The 27,930-nt window shown below is 40.0% G+C and overlaps 1 protein-coding gene across 1 annotated transcript in view; it reads right to left on the bottom strand.

Annotated features, from left to right (window-relative positions):
* Window positions 1-14,506, bottom strand: part of UBE2D2 (ubiquitin conjugating enzyme E2 D2) — a 56,689-nt gene extending 42,183 nt beyond the window's left edge. The window contains exon 1 of the mRNA XM_040444646.1: window positions 14,041-14,506. Coding sequence (XP_040300580.1) covers window positions 14,041-14,064 — 24 coding nt within the window. The 5' untranslated portion in view covers window positions 14,065-14,506. The remainder of the gene's footprint in view (window positions 1-14,040) is intronic.
* Between the last annotated feature and the right edge of the window lie 13,424 nt (window positions 14,507-27,930).

Below are 27,930 nucleotides of genomic sequence, written 5' to 3'. Positions count from 1 at the left end.
TGTTCAAGCAACATTATTCTTAACAGGTTAAAAAAAAATGGAAACAATCCAAATGCCCATCATCTGGTAAACGGAAAAAGAAAATGTTAGCTACCCATACAACAGAATATTATTCAGTCACAAAAAGGAATTCTAAGTACTGATATGTACTGTAACTTGCATATAGCTTGAAAACACTGTTAAACAAAATGAGCCAGACACAAAAGGTCACATGTTGTATGATTCCATTTATATAAAATGTCCAGAATAGGCAAATCCATATAGGTAGAAGGTGTGTGGAGGGAACAGGCAGAGAGCAGTCCAGGAAGTCCAACATCCGGTAATAGTTAAGAAAAAAGGGAGAACAGAGAAAAATGAAGTTAATGAATCCATGAACAAAATGATTCAATAAAATTTTTCAAAACTTGAGGACATGGGGATAAAGAAGATGGAGTTATTACTCAGCCATCAAAACGAATGAAACCTTACCATTTGCAATGACGTGGAGATAGAATGTATTATGCTAAGTGAAATAAGTCAGTCCGAGAAAGAAAAATACCATATGATTTCACTCATACATGGAATTTAAGGAACAAAACATGAAAATATGGGAGGGGGTAAAAAAAGAAAGAGAAGGAAACAAACCATAAGAGACTTTTGAGAACAGAGAACAAACTGAGGGCTAATGAAGGGAGACGAATGGGGGATGGATATTAAGGAAGGCACTTGTTGGGGCACCTTGGTGTTTCAGAGGGTTAAGGGTTTGACTTCGGCTCAGGCCATGATCTCCCAGTTCGTGAGTGTGAGCCCACCATGGGGCTCTCTGCTGTCAGGGCAGAGCCCACTTCAGAGCCTCTGTCTCCCTCCCTCTCTCTGCCCCTCCTCCCTCATACTTCCTCTCTCAAAAATAAACAAACATTAAAAAAAAAGGGAGAGGAAGGGCGTTTGTTAGGATGAGCACTGGCTTTGTATGTAAGTGATGAACCACTGAATTCTCCTGAAACTAATACTGCACTGTATGTTAACTAGAGCTTAAATATAATTTGGAAAAGAAAACAAAATAAAATAAACAGGACGTGAATTTCTGGCTCAAAAAGACCAACTGAATGTTGAGCAAAATAAATGAAAACTGACCTACAACACCACTTGTCGTGAAATATCACATGTGAGACAAAGAAAACCTGGGGGTGCCTGGGTGGCTCAGTCGGTTAAGCGTCCGACTTCGGCTCAGGTCATGATCTCGCAGTCCGTGAGTTTGAGCCCTACGTCGGGCTCTGTGCTGACAGCTCAAAGCCTGGAGCCTGTTTCAGATTCTGTGTCTCCCTCTCTCTGACCCTACCCTGTTCATGCTCTGTCTCTCCCTGTCTCAAAAATAAATAAAAATGTAAAAAAAAAAAAAAAAAAAATGTAAAAAAAAAAAAAAAGAAAGAAAGAAAACCTGCAAGCTTCCAGAAAGAAAACTGGTCACATATACAGGATCAAAAAATCAGAGCAGTTTTGGACTTAACAGCAATCCTGGAAGCTAAAAGACAATGAATATACTACCACATAAGTAAAAAGAGTGCCACAGTAGCGGCCCTACTTCAGGCTCTAAAATTACAGATCAAGTCAAGTTTACTATCCCGGCTAAGAAACAAATAGCTCCTCTCCAAATGCCAATAAACACTGTTAGCTTCGGGTTGTTCCTTGAAGTCTGAACAATTTTTTAACCTTGTATTATGTTGCATGTGACCTCATTCAATTCAATTTCCACATCAAGTTACAGATTCAACAAAGAGGAACGGAAAGAATATAATGGAAAAAAAATAACTGCATAAGCATGTTTTGGGATTGCACTGTAAGGTAAACAGACTTTCTTCATTCAAGATTTGTCCCACAGTAATGAAAATAAAGGGTATAAATATTTCTCGTTTTTTTTTTTAATATTTCTCTTTTCAAAAAGAATTCAAATTTCAGGGGCACTTGGATGGCTCAGTCAGTTAAGCATTTGACTTCACCCCAGGTCATGATCTCACAGTTCATGAGTTTGAGCCCTACATCGGGCTCTGTGCTGACAGTTCAGAGCCTGGAGCCTGCTTCAGGTTCTGGGTCTCCCTCTCTCTCTGCCCCTACCCAGCTCATGTGCACGCACATATTTTCTCTCTCTTTCTCTCTCAAAGATAAATAAACATTAAACAATTTTTTCAAATTCTTGTTTTAAACCAATTTAGTCAGTGTTTTAAACACTTGGGAAATGCTTTCAAATCAATCTCATAAAAGATATACTAAATATCATGGTAATTCACAGATTTTAAAAACAGCTCACAAATTATGTATGACATAGTGCCGGTATGTTCAATAATTTCAAAGTGGATTTTACTATTTCTAGTCAACAAAAGTGAAGCGCAATGCTTAAAGATACAAATAATCTGGTCTACTACTAAACTCAGTGAGGATATAGTATTGCTTTAATGCAATTAAGTCAAGTGGGGGGGGGGGGGGCTCCACAAGCAATTCCCATCACCTACAACAACACACCTTTATGACAACATGAATATTTCTAAATATGCAAAGATGCCAAACTTTAAAAAGAGAAGCTATTGAGGTGCCTGGCTGGCTCAGTCAATGGAGTGTGCTACTCTTGATCTTGGGAGTCATGAGTTTAAGCCCCAACTTGGGCAGAGAGTTTACTTAATAAGAAAAAAAACAAAACAAAAAAAAAAACTAAAAAAAAGACAAGCTATTGCTAACAAAACTTTAACACTAGAGCTAAATTAGGTAGTTCTGAATGTTAAATTGCATGTAAGTACATAGGTGTTGGTCATATCAGTGTCTAAATCCTTTTGTATTCATAAACTATACTATGTATTCATAATAAAAGATAAGTTTCAGAACTTTAATTACAGTTGTTTCCAACTATTTCTAAGAATGGAGACTAGCTTATAAGGTTACTAATCAAAATTATCTCAGAATATAACACTAACTTAAAACCATGGTCTTCGTTTACTCCAAGAATGGCTGTAGAAAAGGCCATATTCTCCATAATATGTCGGGCTCTTCCCTTTCCAAACAGGACCTGGCACAATGGCTACCACAAAGAAGGGTGTTAAGAAGAAGGGCTGTTCTCCCACCAATGAGGTAGTGACCAGAGAATATACATTAACATTCAAAAGTGCATCCATGCTGTAAGTTTCAAGAAGTGTGCCCCTTGGCACTCAAAGACTTCCAGAAATTTGCCACAAAGGCAATGGAAACTCCAGATGTGTGCACTGACACCTGGCTGAACGAAGCTGTCTGGCCAAAGGAATAAGGAATGTTCCATACCTTACATGTGCAGTTGTCCAGAAAAAGGAGGATGAAGATTCACCAAACAAGTTCTATACACTGGTTACCTAAGTACCTATCACCATTTTCAAAAACTTATAGACAGTTAATGTGGGTGAGAACTAAGTGCTGATTATCAAATAAAGGTTTAAAACTGAAGAGAAAGGAAGGGAGAGAGGTAAAAGAAAAGAACAAGCCATATTCCATAACTGGAAAAAGTGCTATATGGTTACAATTACTGGGGTGAACTTCCTGTATCTGCTTTAAGTAATATTCTATATGACTAGCACTATTACTTTAAACAGTTTTTATCTAAATATGTATGTCAAATAAAAAGTCCTTTATTTTACTTTGTTTTTTAAAAATTCTGGGGCGCCTGGGTGGCGCAGTCGGTTAGGCGTCCGACTTCAGCCAGGTCACGATCTCGCGGTCCGTGAGTTCGAGCCCCGTGTCGGGCTCTGGGCTGATGGCTCAGAGCCTGGAGCCTGTTTCCGATTCTGTGTCTCCCTCTCTCTCTGCCCCTCCCCCGTTCATGCTCTGTCTCTCTCTGTCCCAAAAATAAATAAACGTTGAAAAAAAAATTTTTTTAAATAAAAATTCTGAGAAAATCTATAATGGGATGTACATGACCCAGTGCAAGATGTCCAAGTCAGGAAAATTAAGGGCAACTCCTGGGGAGGGAAAGCAAGAATGGTATCTATGCAGGTGCACCCAGCATTGGGAGGTTGATTATACTGGAAAATTGATGAAATGAGTACATTTATTAAGAGTAACAGGCTTCTCACTGTCAGAAAAGAAATGGTTATACTGGAAAGAAGAAATATAGGGTGAACCCTATGGCATTCGACTGGAATTAGAGGTACCAATGTGAACTCATGTTTTTTTTTTTTTAATATATACAGAGAAAACTAAATATACATGGAAATGTGTGTACTGCGTGTGTCCATGTGTCTGTATATACATATACATATTCCCTAGCTACATCCACTGATTATACTGAGAAAGCTCGGAAGCAGTGAGATTTCAAGAGCAACGAGCATACCTAGCATCCAAATATTGATTTCTAAATACCACTTTCCAGTAAACAGAACTGGAAGCCTTGGAAAAATAGATGATTACACAGCTAGAGCAGGGTAAAAAAAAAAACAAAAACAAAAACCAGAGATATATTATGCTGCCAAAACAAACTAAATGCTCAAAGAATGATGAGGGAAAAACAGAACTGAGAATTAAAATAAATTATAATAAATTACTATAATCTACCTGAATAAAATAGTTTGAAATCATGAGTCCAAATATAAGTTTAAAAATAAGTAAGTTAATACTTTTGCATGACAGTGTGGTACCCAGGGTCCAAAACAGCTCCCAATGATCCTTGACTCCTAGTATTTAAACCCTTTAGTTCTCGCCCCTACACTATACCAGGTGTGGTCTATGAAACCAACAGAATATCGCAAAGTGATAGCATGTCCGTGTCGCTTGGGAGATTTGGTTACAAAAGATACTGTAGCTGCTCGCTCTAGCTCTCTCTGGGGGCACTCTAAGGGAAGCCATGTCTTTTTTTTTTTTTTTTAATTTTTTTTTCAACGTTTATTTATTTTGGGGACAGAGAGAGACAGAGCATGAACGGGGAAGGGGCAGAGAGAGAGGGAGACACGGAATGGGAAGCAGGCTCCAGGCTCTGAGCCATCAGCCCAGAGCCCGACGCGGGGCTCGAACTCACGGACCGCGAGATCGTGACCTGGCTGAAGTCGGACGCTCAACCGACTGCGCCACCCAGGCGCCCCTAAGGGAACCCATGTCTTAAGCATACTCAGGCAGCCCTATGGATAGATTTAAGCAGGGAGGAAATTAATCCTTTAGTCCAATAACCCACAAGGAACTGAGTTCTGTCAACAACCATGGGAATGAGCTTAGAAGAGGATTCTCCAGTCTTCAGGGAACTGCAGCTCCAGGCAATAGCTTGGCAGCAACCTCAAAAAAGACTCTGAGCAAGAATCACCTAGCTATAAGCCATTCTCAGATTTCTGATCTTCAGATACTATGGGATAATAAATGTTTAAGTAGCTAAGACTTGGGGTACTTTCTTTTGTGACAACAAATAAATAACACAAATAAGATAAGTACATATTCTCAAAATGTCTCCTAATAAAATACTTATTCAATCATAAAGGGAAAAAGAGTTGGCTGTATAGTAAGGAACCGTGGTAGACATTACCTTAATCAAGCAATAGAAGTGAAAATTCTCAGTAATGGGTCAATTTGAAATTGCATACCACCTGATAGGATGCAATGCAAAGAATCCCACCAAAATCACATACCATTTGATAGGGTACAAAGACAGTAACACAGCATTGCTTCTGACATTCCTACCACGTATCCACAACCTAACCTAAAAGTTGGTGTGTGTGTGTGTGTGTGTGTGTGTGTGTGTGTGTGTGTGTTAAATAGGCTCAATGCCAAATGTGGGGCTTGAACTCACAACCCTGGGATCAAGAGCCACATGCTCTACCAACTGAGCTAGGAAGGCACTCCATCCATGACCTAAATCTGATCGTACGAGAATAAACCCAAACTGAGGAACACTCTGCAAAATAACTGGTCTCTAATGTTTTAAAAGTGTCAAGGTCACGAAGCCAAGAAGAGACTAAGGAATTAAACAAGAGTATACACAGATAATAAAATGCAATGAGTAACTCTGGACTGGATCCTTTTTCTAAACACATTATTGGAACAACTGGCAAAACCTGAATGGGGTCTGAGGATTACATGGCAGTAAGATCTCAATGGAAATTTCCTAATTTTGAAGGCTGTATTAGGATTATGTGGCAGAATGTCCTTGTTTATAAGAAATACACATTAAAGTATTTGGGGGTGATGAGACATCATGTTAACAGCTTATTCTTAAATGGTTAAAGAATAAAATGTTCTAGGTATTGTATTTGCAACTTTCTAACTGTAGCAGTTAAGTCACAATGATTATATTAAAGCCTACCTTTTATGTAGTCTGTTTTTCCTTTCTACTCACCCTCCACAGATCTGCAGGGTAAATGACACTACCCTCATTCTATAAACAAGGAAGCTGAGGCTAAAAAAAATCAGCGAAGTAACCTTGCCTAAGGCCACAGAGCTAGCACAGGATTCAACAGATATATTATTCCAAAATCCCACTACTTTTTTTCACCATATCACTTGCTGTCATTATTCGCTCAATATTGTTGACAAAAACTGAAGGCCTACTATGCATCAGATACTGGAAATATAATGAAGAAGACAAGGACTTTGCCCAGGAAAGCTCAGTCCAGAGGGGAAGAACAATCAATCATGTCTACATACTAAAAAATAGTTCTATAGTGGAACCCTACTGCCTGCATGCCTGGGGCACACAGGCACACAGAAAAGCCATTTCTATTGGGTCTCCAAGGATAAATAAAGAATTCAGGAGGAGGGGGTGGGGTGAGAAGACATTCACTGTATAAGCAAACACACAAAGACTAAAGGAAAATGTTTCTGAAAAGGATCAATTAGAACTGTTTCAATTACAGTAGTATTTCTCACAAAACACTAGTCTGTATTCTAGGAATGAAACATAAAGGTGACGATATTTTTTGCCCTAAATTTTATCTACTTTTAATACATGTTTTTAAGAATATTACATATTTCTGCAGGTTTAAAGCCATAATTTGCCTGAAGAAACGAGAACACAAAACAAATGATGTCCATCTGTGTTGTGATGCACAAACAGCATTTACTCAAGGATATTATTGTCTATCTGACTCCACTATCTACCACTATCTAATTTCTTGTCATAATTCAATATATATTTGAGATTTAATCAAAGCATACTGTTTATTAAGTATTTCTACAATACTAACCCATTCCCCATAGAGTTACAACTAGAATATGGAAGTTTTAAATAAAAAACAAAGTCCTTTGATTCTTAACCCCAGAAGTCAAATTATTTTGAAATAAACGTGAGCAAAGCATAAATTTCTTTTTGTTTTTTAATTAGACAACCTATTTCTACTCATGAGACAATTAACAATGTTGATAGTTGCCTAACTGCAAGAATGATGCCAAATACACACTTTGCATTCTTTTGCTAGAGTGTACCTGTTAGAAACAAATTTTTGTATTGTACTATAATGAAAACAACATACAGAACACATTTAATGCAGCCCTTGATGAAGATCTCTTTTATTAGGTAAGAAAAATACCATTTTAGGGTGCCTGGGTAGCTCAGCCGGTTAAGCGTCTAAGTCTTGGTTTCCACTCAGGTCATGATCTCACAGTTCTTGAGAGCAAGCCCAGCATCAGGTTCTGCACTGGCAGCAAGGAACCTGCTTGGGATTCTCCCTCTCCTTCTTTCTGCCCCTGCTCTCTTTCTCTCACAAAATAAGTAAACTTAAAAAAAAAAAATGTTTATAGTTTGTTACTTTATAAGAAACAATGAATAATGTTTCCTCTTAATATATTTTGTTTTTAAATAATTTACCTAACTGTGATATATGTATTTTAATTGATCTACACGGGACCATTTGTGAGGTCAATCTTAACCCAAGTGTGCAATGTTTCATGAACTCTTATTTGTATCCATCAATAATATTAGTTTGAAAAGCATTCCAATAAAGTTGGGAGACACTAGATATGAGGAAGGAAGAGACAGCAGTTTATCAGAAGCTAAGGAAAATGAGTGACAACAACGTCAACTGTTATAAAAATTAAATAAAAACTGAGGAGGGTGTCCACTGAATTTGGCAATTAAGTAATGACCAGTGACCTTACTAAGCAATCTCAGAATAGTGAATAGACTATTCTTTTAAGAATTTTGGCACTGAAATGCCAGAGATAAGAGGGAAAAAGAAGAGGAAAGAATTAACTGTAGTGGGGGAGGGGAGTTAAAAAGTTTTTTGTTGTCGTTTATTTTTGTTTAGGAACCTTGAATGCTGAGGGGATTCAAGAGAAGAGAAGAGAAGAGAAGAGAAGAGAAGAGAAGAGAAGAGAAGAGAAGAGAAGAGAAGAGAAAACTAGTAGAGTAAATTACTAGAGAGCAAGGACCTGGCAGAAAGAATACGAAAGCAAAAGTTAGATTGTCAAAGGGAAAAGTATAGCTTCTCCAGACACAAGAAGGAAGAGTGATGACCAAGGTCAATTTGGAGCAATGGCTGGCTAAAGTCAAGATTACATGAATCTGAATCCTGGCTTTTCTTACCATAACCAGAGAATCATAGACAAGTTTGTTTACTTTTCCAAGTGTCTATTTTCCCATCTAACCTGGGGAGAACAGAATTCTCACAGGGGTGTTCAGAAGATTCAGTAATTATGAAACTGCATGAGTACTCTAAAGATGGTAGCTACAGGGTTTTGTTTTTGTTTTCAAAAGCCTCAAAGGAAATCTGAAAGAATTCACATATTTCTATTTTCTCTGTAGAATAGGTAATTGGGTCACCAACTAACATTAAAAGTGTTGAAGGACATGAGACAGTGATTCTTAATCTTTTAGAGAATGAAAACCCATTTAACTCTGATGAAAGGTTGAAAGGTATATGGAGAACAGAATATCCGAACTTTGTGTAGTTTTAAGGGAGTTCATACACATCTCTTCAATAATAAAAAGAGATGCTAAGGCAAAGATCTGGTTCCAAGGCACAGTTTGAATACCCAACTGTTTGAACAAAAGAAAAAGACTGCATCCTTTGGATTTACATACCTAACAGATCCATAAGGGTACATAGTCTGCCAGAAAAGACACTGGACATACCCAAGAAACCCAGGTTCTTGATTCAGCTCTAGAAGTCACACGGCCTTTTCAGAGAGTAGCTCTGAGATGTGCTGCAGTTCTAACATTTTATGATTCTATTACGTGAAACGTCACCTGACTCTGGAGACAGATCAAATGGTACTTTATTTTCCTATGTCATAGTTAAATATGATTTTGAAGGTTAGCTTGGGAACCTAACCACCAAAACTTTATTTCTACAGAAATAAAAAAGTGTGCTCCTGAATTTCTGGGATGAGGCTGCAGAGGTTCCTGGCAGCATCAGGCATGAGTCAGGTATTCCTATCCTGGGAACCGCCTAGGATATTTTAGCAGCCCTCTCTCTGGACTAAAATATCTAGAATTGGACTTTGTCAAAACTTCTTCTTTGTCAGTCAGCAGTACAGTAATACACACTGAGAGTGTCTAAAGCAACCAAAATTAAGTTATCCTTCAAGGATGGCTGTTTAAATTACATTTAAATAGCAACCTGGAAGAGCCAAAGAAAATTTCTCAATCCAATGAAACTTTGTAAAGAAAGAATCATTTCCTAATGAAAAACTAAAAAAACTAAAACTAAATAAAGAAAGAATCTCTGCAGATTTCAAGAAACTTATTTTTTGGAGTAAGAAGGTATATCTGCTTTCTAAGATAGATCTAATTCAAACAGCTATCTTCAATGAACCATTTATTAAGGTTACCAGTACTCCACAGAACAGTTTGATAATTTGTTTTGCCATTTTGACAAGAATTCACTTTACCCTTACCTCTGATAATACTGTGGTATCACGATTAAAATACAGTATTTTAAAATTATTTTTTAATTTAATACTGTTGCAGTGTTACAAAGATAAGAATCAATCCTTTTGTAATCTTCCAATCTCAAAACATTTTCAAAGTGTGTAGTCTATACAAAGATGATTCACAACATGAAACAGAGCAGAATGAGGTTAAGAGTAAGATACAAACAAACTTCTACTGTGGGAATCAATGCATGTACTAAATTGGCTTTCCCTATGACCTCACACATAACCATGTAAAAACCTCAGCAAAGAAGTTAATTAACAGTTCACACACACACACACACACACACACACACACACACACACACACACAAACCTACTTAATCTTGCCCATCTACATAAAGCAAACTTTTGAAACTTTAAAAAAAGATAGCAACTATGGTTTAAATGATTCAATCCTTACACTCCTGACTGCTTACTGAACCTCAATCTTTTAATGTTAATTCATAAATTAAACTGGAGCCTACCAAACCTGTCAGAAGTATGTTTTGTTTTTAATTTGAATTGGTTGCCAAAATCTAGATTTGTGGCTTCCCTTTTAAAGGGGGGGGGGGAGGAAGACCTGGCAACAGTGGGCCCACAGATCTTGGTAACAGCAACATTTGGAGAGAGCAGGGTAGCAGCTGCCCTCTTCTGATAGCATATGTAATTTCTAGTTCCCCTCAATTTTTTGCTCACTTTGGTTACCTGGTTGGCCTAGAAGTATCAGAGTTTGAAATCTTTATTTTACTGAGGTTCCCCCCCACTTCCAGGAGTGATGTCTCTTGAGAGGTTTTAGAAGAAACTAGCTCTAAAAATCTTTATCATATGAACAGAATAAATCAAGTAATAATCCTGGCATTAAAGCCATGTATACCAAATGTTAACTATAAATATCAGGATAACAGTAAAATGTACAAGGCACTATTACTGTTAAGAAAATAGTTTATAGTATCCTAACTTTGGTCTGTCTTCAACTCCTCAAAGAATCAAGACATTGTCTTTTATCCTTCCCCAGAATAAAGAAATTAGTCCTGTATTTCAATATTATAGCACTCTAAGAGCACCCAAAAGTCTCCTGCATCTGTGTAACAAAAGAAGAAAAACAGGAAGTAAAAAAGGTCTGTGAGCAGCCAAAGAGACCACACAGTTCACAGAACACATGAAGCCCTCGTCACTCAGAGCCTACTGGATCTTATTTTAGACATAATTTTAATAAGCTCCGTGATCTGGTTTCCCAGCCCACAACAGATGAGATGCAGCCAACTGGAAAAGGGCTGGGGGTGGTGCTGCTAGAAGCAGACACTCAAAGCATCAAAATCAAAGCTAAATACCTATAAAGTCAGCAGCAAACCTCAAAACACAGTAGGCTAGGACCATTTGGTGTGGATACAACAAGCCCAGAGGGTCCCGATCCTTGCAAAGAACTATACTGGATGTTGATGATGACCCTTTTTGGTATACTCTATTAAAGCATAGGTCAAGAGACCTTAAAGTGTGTATCAAAATAAAGTCTATGAAGTCTATCAAAAGCTTTTGCCATAAACACACGGCATTTAAAGAACTGTCAATCTCACAGAACACTATTTCCTTCTGTCAAAGAAAGAAGATATTGAACTCCTAAAGATGCTACATGTCAAATGTATTTGCTTTCAGCAAAATTTTATTAGAACCTAGATGAAGTTCATGATATCTAAAGTCAACAGAGTATTAACACAGAACTTTTTTTTTTTTTTTTAAGAAAATGATAACTAGGAAGGTTTAAGACCAAGACTAATTACATAAGCCAACTAAGTTTTTTCTGTATTCCACTGTAGTTACATTACTAGGGTCAAGAAGAAGATATGAAAACTGGTCTTATCCATACCTAGGTTAAGTCTGAACTCAACTTAAAACTGACATTACACAGGGGCACCTGGGTGGCTCAGTCAGTTAAGTGGTTGACTTTGGCTCAGGTCATGATGTCACAGTTTGAGGATTCGAGCCCCGTATTGGGGCTGTCAGCGAGGAGCCTGCCCCCTGCATGCACGCGTGCTCTCTCTCTCTCTCAAAATAAATAAACTTTAAAAAATTGGTATTACAAAAAAAATTGAAAAAGAAAATTTCCATTTGTTTTCACAATTTTATTGACTAGTATCCCAAAAACAAATTTTGTATTTCAAATCCCTGTCAGTCTCAGAAGTTAAGCATACTCTGGAAAGGGCTCTAGGTTATAAACCAGGAGGGTAAAAGGCTAACTGTGAGTTTTAAAAATTCAAAGTATCATTGCCTAAGCTTAATTTTCCTTATTAAAATTTTTATAAGAAGATATTTTAAAGAAAATCTAAAGAATACGTAGTAACTCAAAAAAACAAAAAACAAAAAACAAAAAAACCCATTAGCGGGGCAAGTATATTAAAAGATTAAAATACATGTTTTGAATGTTACTTTTTTTTCCTGAAAAATGTAACGCACATCAATTAACATAGACACTAAAGGATGTATTTCTTGATCTGTAAGTTATCACACATACTTCTCTTCAGGTTTTAAAATAACAGCACGGGGCTGGGGCTGGGCCGGGGGGGGGGGCGCCCCCCGGCGATTAAAAAAATTATATACAGTTACAATCTCAAATTGGTACTTCCCAATTAGACTGTAGAAGAACTCAGCAACTCCTAAATGCCTTAAAAATACATACATATTTTTATGTGGATGACCATCCCTCCGCGTGCTTCAGCCCCTTAAAAAGTTCTTTAAGAAATTTCCCCTTAAGTTTCAAGCTCCTTTTAACACATAAGCGGCTTCATTTCAATTCGAGGTTTACTGTGTCTAAAGTCTGCCCTTTTTTCATGTGTTAGAAGTCAAGTAAATCCAAACAAATTGGTAAGGCTCTAACCTAATTTACAGTAAGCACTGGGATTAATTTCACATTAAAGGTTTTTGACATGAATGAAATGAAGACCAAGTGCAAACAGGTATTTTAATTGTCCAACAGCCTGCATTTTCACTGAGTTTAGGGTAAGGTGAATATTGCTTCTCTTTCCCTTGCATCTCCATCCCATTCCTCCGATGGATAACCAATCTACTTGTAAGTGGCTAGCGGTTTAATAGAGCCTCTCCAAGTAACCAAGTGAAACACCAACAAAAATCAGAAGTACAATCGTACTTCACCACTTCTAGGAAAAAAAAAACATGATAGGGGCACCAGGAAGTTACAATATTGGAGGGACCCTACATTTTAAGCCAAGCCCATACTCTAGAAACTGTATAAGGAATACCTCCATACCAGTAACTAAATAACCTTTCATCGTAAAGGGCAAAGACATCCTTTCAAATGGAAAAATCTAGCAAAATTCCTTCCAAATTAAAAGAGTCTCCTTGAACATATTACCTAATTTAAGCGTTAAAATCCATTTTATGAAGACACTGTACAAGGAAACTTTAATTTCTCCAGTGGTTTTCAACGTGCAAGTTTCTAGCTCTACCCTTGCAAATTTAACAGCTTTTCTATTAGATCCATTCCTGTAAAACTCAAGTGTAGTTTCTTACATTTGGCAACCTCAAAGAACAAAACGCTTCTCTACTTCCCTCCTCCATCAAGAGTCATGTTTTTGTTTTGTTTCTCCTTCTGAACTTCCTACTCTTAAGTTTCTGGACAAGTAGAGTGGACCGAAGTGTATGGCCACCAAGAAGTAAGTGAACTCAAGAAATACTTGTAGATCGGACAAAAAGGCTTCCTCTGTCTGCCTGGGACATGGGCTCCAAGCTCAGGCGGGTCGGTGGAAGAAGCTATAGCAGGTGGGCGGGTGAGGGCGGGAGGTGGGAGAACACAGGCAGTGATGGGGCGAGGAGCCCTTTCGACCTCTGTCAAAGGGGCAGCTCAACGCCCCAGCCCCAGCTCCCCCTCCCGGCATGGCCGGACAATGGCCCTCTAGCGCAGCAGTCCCAAGCCGGGCAGAGGCCCTGGGACTCCATACCACGCGGGGCCTAGAAAGGAGGCCAGGGAGGAACGCAGAGCGGGCCAGCGCACCTCCGGCCTAAGCTCGGACCGCGAGCCGGGCCTCTACCGGCGCCATCACTGGGAACAGGGTGGGAAGGGCGCCCGGCAGGACCATCGCCGGCAGCCGGGTCCGAAGAGGCCGCGAGCCAGGCGGAGGCGACGGCGGGAAGTGCAGGCCGCAGCCTGCTCAGCTGGCCCGCCCAGCGGCCGGAACCCTCAGCCGACCTCCGGCCGCTTACCTTGTGGATTCTCTTCAGAGCCATCGTGGGAGGCGGGTGGCGGTGGCCCCCGGGGCGGGGACGGGGACAGGGGAGGGACGGGGAAGGGGCGAGGGGGCGCGAGGCCGCCTCGGTGATCGCGGCTCGGCTGGAGAAGATGGGCAGTTCGGGAGCGCGGGTTCGGCAGGATGGACTGAGGGCCGCGGCCCACTCGGCTCCTGAGCCTGCCGCAGCGGTCACCGCATCACCCGGCGGCGGCCCCTTTATGCGCTGCCGCCCGAGCCGCCGCCGCTACCGCCGCCGCCGCCGCCGTAGCTGCCTCTTCCACCTAATCTCAGCGCCGCCTCCTCAGCCGCCGCGGATCCCTCCGCCGGGGAGCAAGAGCCCTGGCCTCGGGCTCGGCCGGCGCCGCTCGATCGGACAACCAGAGGGACTGCCTGCTGCAGGTGGACGGACGGACGCGCGGGCGGACGGGCGGGCGGCGCCGCCGGGGTGGGGCCGCCGGAGCGCGGGGTGGGCCCAGGCCGAGGGGCAGGTCGGGAGTCGCGGGGATTGGCGGGCTATGGGAAGGAGGGCCGGACCGCGCCGGCGGCGGAGGGATACGGGCCGCCCCTGTGAGTGTCTTACGCGCCGTCTCCTTCGCCGCCACGGCCGGCGAGAGGATGACGTCGCGAAGCGCAGGGAGGAAATCTCGCGAGATTCTTGGCGCGGGTGGTACCTCCTTGCGCGCCGCAACCCTTGAGTCCCTTGCCTCGGGTACCCTCATGTGTGGAATCGAACATCCATAAACGTTTAAAAGCGAATGTTTTCCAGGTCATTTGATCAGCGCCATAGCATAGACTGACCCGGGAGGAGGTACTTAGGCCCATTGCAATGTTCTCTAAGGAGGAAGGGACTTGTCCAAGGTCACACAGCTTTATAGAGGCAAAGCTGTGATTTCCGTAAAGGGCAGGGTCTTGTCAGAGCGCTTTCTAGAAGCCTTGTAACATCCAGGGCACCTGCTGGGAATGTGTTTCTTTGAGCATTACTCGGGCAGCTGTGAGATGGCCTTTATGACCAGGCCCCCAAGAGGATGACAACTTGAATGTCCATTAGCCACAGACGTGTCACTTGTAGGAGAGGTACCCACACCTTGTTCTGCTTGGTGAATTGTTACAGACAAGCACTGCACCAGTTACCTCAGGAAAAACAAACAAAGAACCAAAAAACGTGCAGTGTATGCTCCAGTAGTTAAAACCAACCTTGTGGTTCAGATCACCATCAGGAGCAAGCCTAGAAAATCTATTCTGGAGATGCTTTTTAGGAGGTAGAGACAAAAGCTAATTCACTGAGGAACTACTCTTGTGTTGAGTCCTATGCCATGACCAGTGAGATACAAGACCAGGCCTAGGCTTGGAGGTACTTACTACCTGGCTGTGGGGCACACAAGAGAATATTAAGGATTTTTTTCCTGGGGAGTGATGCCCACATTCTCACATCCATCCCGAGGTTTTCTGATTCTAAAACTGTGTTCTTTCCTCTATCTGGAAGTGACCTTGGATATCATTGATTCTAACCTGAATTGTGAAAGGAGAAACTGGAGCTCCTAAGGGAAAGATCCTGTGAATCGTTACCCAATAGGTCAGTGGCCAAATTTATACTGCCTCACCTACTGAGTAAAGGTTGGACCAATGGGACAGGCCACTGTGGATCCAGCAAATCAAAGGAGGGGAAAACTGCATCCAGTCATCCAAGGTGGATGTATTTGAGGTTGGAGGTGAAGAGGAATATTCTACAGTCCCAAATCTTTTTTTATTTTTTATTTTTTAATTTTTATTTTAGAGAGCATGAGCCGGGGAGAGGGCCAAAGAGAGAGAGAAAGAGAAAGAGAGAGGGAATCTTAAGCAATCTCCCAGTTCAGTGAGGAAACTGATTCAGAGCTCGGTCTCACAACCCTAGGATCATGACCTGAATCATAATCAAGAGTTTGACACTCAACTGACTGAGTCACCCAAGTGCCCCCTACCCAAATCTTTTCTTCCTAAGAACTGTGATGGAAGAGGTACAAAAATGCCCATTGTTCAGATTTAAAACTTTTTTCTTCAACTGGTAAGTTTTTTGTATTAGAAAAACTATCTCTATATCTCTATATAGATATAGATTAGATATAGATAGATATAGATATAGATACAGATATAGATATAGATATAGATATAGATAGATAGATATGGGTTGCAAGAAATACAGGTAATAAAAAAAAAGGAAATAAAAATCAACCATACTTGGAACACATAGGTGGCTCAGTTGGTTAAGTGTCCAGCTCTTGGTTTTGGCTCAGGTCATGATCTCCTTCTTCGTGGGATCGAGCACCACGTCTGGCTCTACACTGACAACACAAAACCTGCTTGGAATATTCTCTCTCCTCTTTCTGCTCCCCCCCTCACTTGAGCACACTCTCTCTCCCTCTCTCTCAAAATAAATGAATGGACTTGAAGAAGAAGAAGAAGAAGAAGAAGAAGAAGAAGAAGAAGAAGAAGAAGCAGCAGCACTGATCCTCGTGGGGAAATCCTCAATCCCAGGGATCAGTACACCATCAATCCGAGGAGAAAAAAAAAAAAAAGTCAACCATACTCTAATCATTTAATGATTGCTATTTGGTTTATGCCTTCCAGTCTTTTTTTTTTTTTTTAACATATAAATACACATTTTTCTTCAAAAAAGGTAAGATCATGCCATAATACTTTTTGGTAATCTACTTTCGGTAAAAAATAATAATAATAATAATAATACAAACTGTGTATTTAAGGTCTACAACATGAAATACATAAAGTGTGGGGCGCCTGGGTGGCTCAGTCGGTTAAGTGTCCGACTTCGGCTCAGGTCATGATCTTATGGTTCGTGAATTCAAGCCCTGTGTCAGGCTCTGTGCTGATAGCTCAGAGCCTGGTGCTGCGTCGGATTCTGTGTCTCCGTCTCTCTCTGCTCCTCCCCTGCTCATGATCTGTCTCCCTCTGTCTCTCAAAAATAAATAAACGTTAAAAAAAGTTGAAATCCATGAAGTGAAATGATTATTACAGTCAAGATAATGAACATATTCAGGGGTGCCTGGGTGGCTCAGGCGGTAAGCCCTCAACTTCGGCTCAGGTCATGATCTTGCAGTTCACGAGTTTGAGCTCCATATCAGGCTCTGTGCTGACAGCTCAGAGCCTGGAGCCTGCTTCAAATTCGGAGGCTCCCTCTCTCTCTGCCTCTCACCCGCTTGTACTCTCTCTGTCTCTCAAAAAGAAGTAAACATTAAAAGCAAACAAATAAATAAAGTATTTTTTAAAAAAGATAATGCACATATCCATTGCCTTGCTTTTTTTTAATGGTGAGAGCACCTGAAATCTTTGGTAATCTACTTTTATTTGTTTTTTCAAAATAAATGAATAAACCTTAAAAATTTACAAAAAAATAAAGAATAAACAATATATAGTGAATTTTCTTGTGTCAATACACATTTCTACCATATTTTAATGGCTATGTATTCTGTCATATAAATGGACCTTATTTATTTAACTTGTCATATTTGGGGGAACATTGTTGTTTGTAGAGTTATTTCTAATTCTTACTATTAAAAATATCCCAATAGTGGATGTCCTACAGTTAATCTTTGTACAGTTCTAAGAGTGCATCTTTAGGATAAACTTCTGGAAATGAAATTGCTGCATCAAAGAGTTATAGGTTTTTGCATGTATGTTCATGAAGAATATCAGTTTATAACTTTCTTTTTTTAGTATCTTCATCAGGTTTTCATATCAAGGTTATTCTGGCCTCATAAAATAAATTGGGAAGTGTTCCCTCTTCTTTGTTTTGAAAGAGTTTGTGTAGGATTGTTATTTTTTTCTTCCTTAAATAAATATTTGGTAAAACTCACCACTGAAGCCATCTGGCCCTGGAATTTTCTTCGCAGTAAGAGTTTGATAATAAATTCAATTTCTTTAATAAGTATGGGGCTATTTAGATTTTTCTTTTTTCTTATATCCATTGTGATAATTGTGTTTTTCAAGGAACTTGTCCATTTCATTTAAGTTGTCCAATTTATTAGAATAAATTTACTCATAATATTTTATAGTTCCTCTTACTACCCATAGCATCTATAAAGATGTCCATTTTTGATTGCCTGTTGTTGGTTATTTTTGTTTTCCCCTTATTTATTGACAAATCTTGCTAGGATTAAAACTATCAAATTTATTAATCCTTCCAAAGAACCAACTTTTGACCTTGTATTTTCTCTTTACATTTTCTCTTTTATTAATTTCTGCTCTTACTTTTATTTCCTTCTTCTACTTACTAAGAATATCATTTGTTCTTTTTCTAACTTCTTAAAGTAGGAGCTTACATCACTGATTTTATATTTTTCCTTTTTTAAAATATAAGCACTTTCTAATAAAGCATTAAAAAGCACATTATTTGGGGGGTGCCTGGATGGCTCAGTCAGTTGGATGACCGACTTTGGCTTGGGTCATGATCTCACGGTTTGTGAGTTCGAGCCCCGCATTGGGTTCTATGCTGACAGCTCAGAGCCTGGAGCCTGCTTTGGATTCTGTGTCTCATTCTCTCTCTGCTCCTCCCCTACTTGTGCTCTGTCTCTCTGTCTCTCAAAAATAAATAAATGTTGGGGCGCCTGGGTGGCTCAGTTGGTTGAGCCTCCGACTTCGGCTCAGGTCATGATCTCATGGTTTGTGACTTCGAGCCCCGCATCGGGCTCTGGGTCGACAGCTTGGAGCCTGGAGCCTGCTTCGGATTCTGTGTCTCCCTCTCTCTCTGACCCTCCACCGTTCATGCTGTCTCTGTCTCAAAAATAAATAAACATTAAAAATAAATAAATAAATAAATAAATGTTTTTAAAAAATTTAAAAAGCACACTATTTTTGCATCCCACACTTTTGTTATGTCTTTCACTTTCATTGAGTGTAAAATAGTTTCTAATTTCCCCTTTAAACTTTTTTTGATGTATATTTATTTATTTAATTTTTAAGTGTTTATTTATTTTCGAGACAGAGACAGTACATGAGCAGGGGAAGAGGCAGAGAGAGAGAGACACAGAATCTGAAGCAGGCTCCAGGCTCTGAGCCGCTAGCACAGAGCCCGACATGGCACTCAAACCCATGAACCACAAGATCACATTCTGGGCCAAAGTCAAATGCCCAACCGACTGAGCCACCCAGTTGGCTCAATAAACACCCAATGTTTATTTATTTTTGAGAGAGAGAGAGACAGAGCATGAGCAGGGGAGGGGCAGGGAGAGAAGTCAGACATTTAACCGACTGAGCCACCCAGGTGTCTAATTTCCCCTTTGACCAAGGGTTATTTTCAAATACCTTGAAATTTATCAATCTTCAGGGAAATACAAATTAAAATCATAATTAGATACCATTTCACATCCACTGGAATGGCTAAATTCAAGAACACTGATTACAATGGGTGGTGGCAAGGAAGTACAGCAATTGGAACTCTCATACATTGCAGGTGAAAGTGTAAAATGATAGTTTTGAGAAGTGTTTTTGTAACTTCTTATAAAATTAAACATGCATCTATCATATGATCCAGCAATTCTACTCTTAGGTATATACCCAAGAGAAATGAAAACATATGTCCACAAAAAGGCTTATACACAAATTGTTCATAACAGCCGTATTCATATATAGTCCAAAAGTGGAGAAAGCCCAAATGTCCATCAGTAGGAGAATGGGATAACAAATTATGACATTCATATAAAGGAATTCTACAACAACAAAAAGGACGAACTACTGACACACTCAATAACATGAATGAATCTCAAAATGATTATGTTAAGCAAAAGAAGAAAGTTACAAAAGAGTATGAACTATACAATTTTACTTATAGAAGTCCAGAAATAGACTAAACTAATTTTTGGTGTTTGAAGTAAAAAAAGTGGTTGCCATTACTGGGGAGGTGATTTATCAAGAAAGGGATCAAAGAAATTTTCTGGGATAATGGAAATGTTCTATATATTGTTTTAGATGGAGATTACACACACACACATGCACACATATACATATATAATTATCAGAACCTATGGAACTGAACATTAAACATCTGTGCATTTTATTATATGTAAATTGTGTATATCTCTATATATACACGCTATATATATTGTAAAACAAAATTGAATTTTTTTTAGTTTATTTTGAGAGAGAGAGAGAGAGCTTGGGAGGGGCAGAGAGAGAGGGAGAGAGAATCCCAAGCAGGCTTCGCACTATCAGCACAGAGGGATGTGGGGTTCAAACCCATAAATCACGAGATCATGACCCAAGCCAAAACCAAGAGTCTGATACTTAACCGACTGAACCACTCAGGCGCCCCTAGATCTTTTTTTTAAGTTTACTTATTTATTTTGAGAGAGAGAGAGAGAGAAAGAGAGATAAAAGGTGAGGGGCAGAGAGTGAGGGAAAGAGAGAATCCCAAGTAGGCGCCACACTATCAGCACAGAACCTGACCCAGGGTCTCACAAACCAGGAGATCATGGCCTGAGCCAAGATCAAGAGTCAGACGCTCAACTGACTGAACCACCCAGGCGTCCCTAGATCTTCTTATAGAATACATTTCTCCTTGGAGTGATTTTTTCCTCCCTGTCAACCCACATGGATCTTAGAGCCCTCAGTTTACCTTCCATTATCCTACTGAAATTGTGAGCACACTGCATTTGATCTCCCCTCTTGGCTGTGAACCCAGTAGTGCAAGCATTTTTGTATTTAAAGTTTTCTCTTGCCAGAGAGAAGATGATTGCTGTGCTCTGAGTAAAGAGTACAGCCCAAACAATTTGGGAACTCCTTATTTTTAGATATCAGCCTCTATAGGCAAGTTCATTGTGTCTTATTAGAATGACTGAGGAAGGAGTACTCGGTAAACAGGAGTTGATTTTATAGCTGCATCGGTATGATCCCTTTTGGTGATATTTTCTAAGGTGTACTTTTAAAACATAAAAATGTCTCCCACACATTCCAAACTCTGAGAGAGCACCACCATTTGAGGCTATTAGAGATTATCTATTAGATATCAATCTATTTCCTTGGAAAGCTAGGCTTTGTGCATTTGTGTTTTTTTTTTTTAATATTTATTTATTTTTGAGACAGAGAGAGACAGAGCATGAATGAGGGAGGGTCAGAGAGAGAGGGAGACACAGAATCTGAAGCAGGCTCCAGTCTCTGAGCTGTCAGCACAGAGCCCGACGTGGGGCTCGAACCCATGGACTGTGAGATCACGACCTGAGCCGAAGTCGGTCGGCCGCTTAACCGACTGAGGCACCCAGGCGCCCCTAGGCTTTGTGCATTTGAAATAGCTCATTTTTTGAAGGTCAAAAATCAGAATAGTGGTAGCAAAGGAATTGTACCAGATTTTACATTCTTTTTGTACAGCCACTCTCTTTTGTTACATATGTTTTGGGGTGTGCTGCTACCAGCATTTATTCTGTTGTTGAGGTCTGGCCCTATATCCATTGCCTACTTCATGGGAACTGCTAACTAAAGAAATGACACTAGCTTTGCCACCTGCCTCCTATAACACTTTCTTATGTTTGCTGGCAGCCTAGTTTTAGCCTAAAAGTCATCTTTCAGGAAGCTTTCCTGACCAGTCACTCCAGACTAGGTTAGGTGACCCTAGATTAGAGTCCTACCATCAGAGATTGATCATATTTTATTGTAATTGTTGGACAATTGTCTCATTCAATAGACTGTCAGTTTCTGGAGAGCAGAGATATTGTCTCTTTTGTTCCTCTTTTAATCCTCAGTGCCTGGCATATCAAAGACACTTGTTGAATGAATTCATGAATGACTGGCTGAATAATGAGCAGCTCAAGAAAACAACCTTTATACTCACATGTCGTTGGGCAAGACGGCCGCTTCTTTAACCAAACAAGCAAACAAACAAAAGCATTCCATGGTATTCCAAGACTTTATGTCACAGAACCACAGTCTAAATCATGTATAGAGGGGTTCAAAATCTCTAGTAGGAAAGAGAAATACTGTCCCTATTCTGTCCTTGAGAAGATACCATTATGCAAATGTGGGCTTCCTCCTGGTGAAATAGTCTGAAAAAAGAAGTTGGTTATGCACACTTGTGCTTCTTCCTTTACTGAGGTCACTGGTGCTAAGAAGTAGTGTCGTACAGTGACATGGTGATTTAGAGCCAGGGCTCTGCTGTCAGTGGGTTTGAGACCTAATCTGTTATTTATTCATAGTGTGCAGTTTGCACGGGTTACTTGACCTCTTGAAACTTGGCTTTTCTCATCAGTAAAATAGGGGCCATATTAACACCTTCATGGGATTATGAGATTAAATAATGAAATGTATATATCAAGTTCCTGGCCTGAAGGAAGTGTTCATCAAGTAGCCCATGATGATGATGATGATGATACAATGTTCCTGAGAAGAGCAGCATCATAAAAGACTGGTCTCTGCTCACCTTTTTCCTTGAGGGAAGTGTACAAGCTCAGTCCCTGTGAAACCGGGATTGGTGTCCTGCTTTGGGTTCCAAGAGCCCTCAACCACTGCTCTTTCCTGTGGACCAACAACAAAGGGATGAGAGTGCATCCATAGAGTGGATCCCTAACTGCAGGCTCAGCCCACACTCTAATCAGGGGCATTCTTGGAGGCTTTCAGCCTGGAAAACAGTCTGGCCATTCAATCTAAAGACAGTCTCCCAAACTCCCTCTGTGTCCTGGAGAGGAGGTGGGAAGATAAGGAACACTGGAATGGAAGGCTGTGCATATACAAGTTGTCCACCGAATCTCTTAGTATTCATTGGTGGATAACTTGTATATTCTACTAGTATTATTGGCATTATTCAAAGGGAAAGATGAAACAATTTTAAAATGTGACTCTGTTAGTTTTTAAGCCTACTTTGTAAATAAAGGATATATGTATTTGTAAAAGTGGCTTACATAGCAAAGGATGTGGATAAGTCATATATTTATCATGTATGTGTGTTGGGGGGTGAGGGAGAGATTTGTAAAGATAAGAACAGAAATGGACTCAGAGTTCCAGAGAAGTACAGGACCCTTGGGGAGAAAGGTCGTCCTGGAGGGGGAATGGGAAGGTCTAAGAACAATGAGGCAGAACAGGTGGCAATTGAAGTCCCGATTTCTGAGAACCTGGTTCTCAGAGTCTATAGCTTAAAAGGGCCTGGCATCTTCCCTGCTGGGAAGCAGACAAGGACCCAGAATTCAAAATCCAATGGCTTTAGCAGCAAAAAAAAAAAAAAAAGTATAACCCTATTTATGTTTTCAATAGCGTACAGAGATAACACAATATAAATGATATATGTGGTATATGCCGAAAATAACTTCTGTATTTGGTGGTTACCTGAGAGGGGATTATGAAGGACTTTTGCTTTCTTTTTTAAAAATTCTTTTAAATATTTATTTTTGAGAGAGAGAGAGAAACAGAGCACAAGCAGGGGAGGGGCACAGAGAGGGAGACACAGAATTCAAAGCAGGCTTCAGGCTCTGAGCTGTCAGCACAGAGCCCGATGTGGGGCTTGAACTCATGAACCAGAAGATCATGACCTGAGCCAAAGTCACTCGCTTAACCAACTGAACCACCCAGGTGCCCTAAGGACTTTTGCTTTCTAAGCCATACATTTTTGAAATATCCAGTGTTTTATACTGAGCATGTATTATTCTTACATGAAGTAAAAAAGTTAGAGTTTTAAAATCTAATAACATATAAAAGCAAAAACTTGGATACAACCTAACTAGTCATCAATTGGGAGAGGCTAATTAGAGCACTGATTACAGATTCATACTATGGAATACTATGCTACCATGAAAAGCATGAGTTAGATCCATACGTCCCACTATGGAATAAATGTCACAATATTGTTGAGTTAAAAAAAAAACAAAAACTGCAGTGAAATGTGCAATGACGTATACATATATAAAAGTTATGGAGCTGTACACTTGAGATTTGCACAATTTTTTTACAAGTTCATTTATTTATTCTGAGACAGAGAGAGAGAGAGAGCACGACCTGGGGAGGGCCAGAGTGAGAGGGAGAGAGAGGATCCCAAGCAGGTTCCTCACTGTCAGCACAGAGCCTGCCCAACGTGGGGCCTGAACCCATGAACCGTGAGATCAAGACCTGAGCCCGGGATAAAGAGTCAGAAGCTCAATCAACTGAGCCTCCCAGGTGCCCCAAGATTTGCACAGTTTGTTATACCTCAATTAAAGTTTGTTTTTTTTTTTTTTAATCTTCATGAAATTCTGATTGTGTGTGTCTGTGTTTGTGTCTGTGTGTACATGTGTTGGAATATGCATAGAAAAAGACCTAGACAGTAGTGCCTTTTTTTTTTAATTTTTTTTTCAATGTTTATTTATTTGTGGGACAGAGAGAGACAGAGCATGAACGGGGGAGGGGCAGAGAGAGAGGGAGACACAGAATCGGAAACAGGCTCCAGGCTCTGAGCCATCAGCCCAGAGCCTGACGCGGGGCTCGAACCCACGGACCGCGAGATCGTGACCTGGCTGAAGTCGGACGCTTAACCGACTGCGCCACCCAGGCGCCCCAGTAGTGCCTTTTATAGTTCAAAGAGCATGTGACTCTTGACCTAGGGGTCTTGAGTTACAGCCCCACATTGGGTGTAGAGATTACTTAAGTAAATAAATAAACTTAAAAAAGAAAAAGATCTAGACAGATGAAAACGGAAATTTTAACAGTGATTACTTAGTTATTCCTGGGGAATTGCATGGGGAGAGTGAGGGAAAGTTCTTTCACTTTTTGCTTTACATTTTTTACATTTAAAATAATAAGCATGATTTGTTTTGTTATTGAAAGCAACAACAAAAAAAGGTGGGGCCCCTGGGTGGTTCAATTGGCTAAGCATCTTACTTTGGCTCAGGTCATAGTCTCATGGTTCATGAGTTTGAGTTCCATGTCAAGTAATAACAACAAAGGAAACAGAAAAAAAATTATTTGTCCTCTGTGGGATTTCCTAAATAACCCATTGATTTCAGGGGCATTCTGTGGCCTTCCTTCCTCTCCTCTGGTAAAGAACATGAAATGAGAACTTGCAAAAGGTTTCAGGCCAATTGGGCCCACTCTAGATGATGGTGGTGCTGATTTCCCTCCAGTTTACATTAAGGAAATTGAACTTTGGTTGAAATCCATCTTGTTTAAACAAGAAAGCAGACAAAACTTTAATGCTATAGTCTTGCGACCTTGTAACATTAGCACTCCTCCGGGGAAAAAATTGGGATTTGGCGGTGAACCTCCGCGTGAACGTTACCGCTTTTTAAACGTCTATTTTTACCGATGCCCTAGAAGAATTCCTTTGGAAAGATTCTTGTTTCCATAAAAGTAAGCCATTGGACACCAAGCACGGGGGACCTGACAGGCGAGAAAGGTTTTGAGAAGCGTCAGTCGCAAGGGAGAAAGCCCCCGCTAGAGCCGAGCTCTTCCCTGCAGCCTTTGGCTTTGTCCGTCCCCCGTCCCCGGGGTTGCTGCGTGGGCAGCCTCAGCCCTCCGGAGGGGTGGGGCGGGGAACAAAACCAAACAGCGTCCTTTCCCTACAGTCAGCCCCATGTGCAATCCAAGAGCCACACGGATTTAGAGGGATGGTTGGGCCCAAAGGAAGCTGGAAAGCCAAAGGGATGAACACAAAACAGGGCAGGGAAAGGGACCCCATCCTGCCAAGTTTTATCTTTCAGAATAATGGTGGTGACTGTTGGATAACCCACGTCCATCATTAGGGTGCCAAAGAGGGGGTGCCTCACTAGCTTTTCCTTTTTTTCCCTCCAACTGAAAATATATCTTATATTTTTATTATACAAGTAACATATGTTTGCTGTAAATGAGTCAAACAATACAGAAACCTATGAACTGAAAATTAAACCCTCTTCCCCAATTCTACCTTCCCAGGAATAACCACTGGAACAAATGTTGTGTGTCTGTCCCAACTTTTTAATGTAATATTGTATGGCTAAGCGTACACAAGGCAGGACATAGTGCTTAAGAATACAGGCTGACTTTGACAATCAACTCTTAACTGGACATCAGTTTTCTCAAATATAAGATGAGGATAATAATAAATAACAACTGCTACTTAAAATGTTTTTACATAAGTGAACTCATACACATAAGATTCTATAAATTTACTGTTTTCAACTTTATTTTTGAAATATTTATAGATTCACAGGAAGTAGCAAAAATAGTATAGAAAGTTCCAACATGCCCTTCATCCAGTCTCCCCCAATGGTTACATCTTACCTAAAGTACAGTATCAAAACCAGGAAATTGGTGTTGCTACAATGTGTAAAGTTTGATGTCATTTTATCCCATGTGCAGATTCCTGTAACCATCAATGCAATCAAGATTCAGAGCTTTTCCATTATAGCAGAGATTTTCTTCACGGCACCTCTTCATAGTCACAACCACCACCCTTTCACCCCAACTATTTCCCAACCCTATAATTTTGTCACTTTAAGAATTTTATATAAATGGAATCACATAATATGTGACCTTTGAGATGAACTTTTCTCACTCAGCATAATGTCCTTGAGATCCATCCAACTTTATGTATCAACATTTGTTCCTTTTTATGTCTGGGTAGTATTCCATTCTGTAATGGACTTAAAATTTTTCTTTTGTTAGAATTTCAACATTTTGAAATCTCTAATGAATTAACTGATTGAGGTATGGAGTGTAAATGGATGCTAACATGTTAGGAAGAGACGACCAGGCAATATGTGCCTTCTGATAGAAGTATACCACAACCAACTATGAAGTCGTCTTTTCTGTAAGATTTTATTTTTATTTTATTTTATTTTATTTTATTTTACACCCAATGTGGAGCTCAAACCCACAACCCGAGATCAAGAGTTGCATGCTCTACTGATTGAGCCAGCCAGGCACCCCAGTCTTGCCATCAAATCTCTACATTTAACTATAAAGTATCAGGAAATGCAAAGGAAAAGAGGTCAAGACTACCCCCTTGTAAATGCAACCAGGAAAATCCAGATTGTGAGAAACTGCATGCAAACATCACAATATCTTCAGCAAATAAATTTTAAGTGAACACAATCTCACACACACGCACATACACACATGGAGGAAACTTATAAACCAGGGGATATTTAAGAATCACCACACACACACACACGTAACAGTCCCTACCAAAAGCTTGTACATACTCAAAGAGCATTATTAATAACAGTAAAAAAAAAACAAAAATGGAAACAACCCTAATGTTTATCAGCTAATGAATGGGTAAACAAAATGTGGTATATCCATACAATGGAATATTATTTGGCAAGAAGAAGTTATGAAGTCCTGATGTGTGCTACAACATAGATGAATCTTGAAGACATGCTCAGAGTGGGGGTGCCTGGGTGGCTCAGTCGGTTGAGTGTCCAGCTTCAGTTTGGGTCATGGTCTTGTGGTTTGTGAGTTTGAGCCCCATCTCAGGCATGGAGCCTGCTTTGCATCCTTTGTCCTCCTCTCTCTCTGCCCCTCCCCGCTCACACTCTCTCTCTTAAAAATAAATAAATGTTAAAAAATGTTTTTAATTTAAAAAAGAAAAGAAGACATGCTCAAAGAGAGAATCCAGTCACAATGGACCACATATTGTGATTCTATTTGCATGAAATATCTGAATAGGCAATTCCTTAGAGATATAAAGCAGATATGGGGAGATGAGAGAATTGGGGAATGATGGCCAAAGGGAGGGCATTACTTTCAGGGGGATGAAAGTGTAAAATTGATTGTGCTGATGGATGTACAGTTCTGCAGATATATTATAATCTATTATGTTGTATTCCTTAAATGGGTGAATTGTATGGCATGTGATTACTTGTTAATAAAACTTAAAAATATTTTTAAAAATATTTCTTAAAGTTTATTTATTTTGAGAGAGCAAGAGATATGGAGGGGCAGA

This window comes from Herpailurus yagouaroundi, unplaced genomic scaffold (assembly GCF_014898765.1).
Source record: "Herpailurus yagouaroundi ecotype Mexico unplaced genomic scaffold, PumYag 192, whole genome shotgun sequence".
NCBI lineage: Eukaryota > Metazoa > Chordata > Mammalia > Carnivora > Felidae > Herpailurus > Herpailurus yagouaroundi.
The sequence above is the reverse complement of the archived record's forward strand: the minus strand, read 5'-3'. Positions and strand labels throughout refer to the sequence as shown.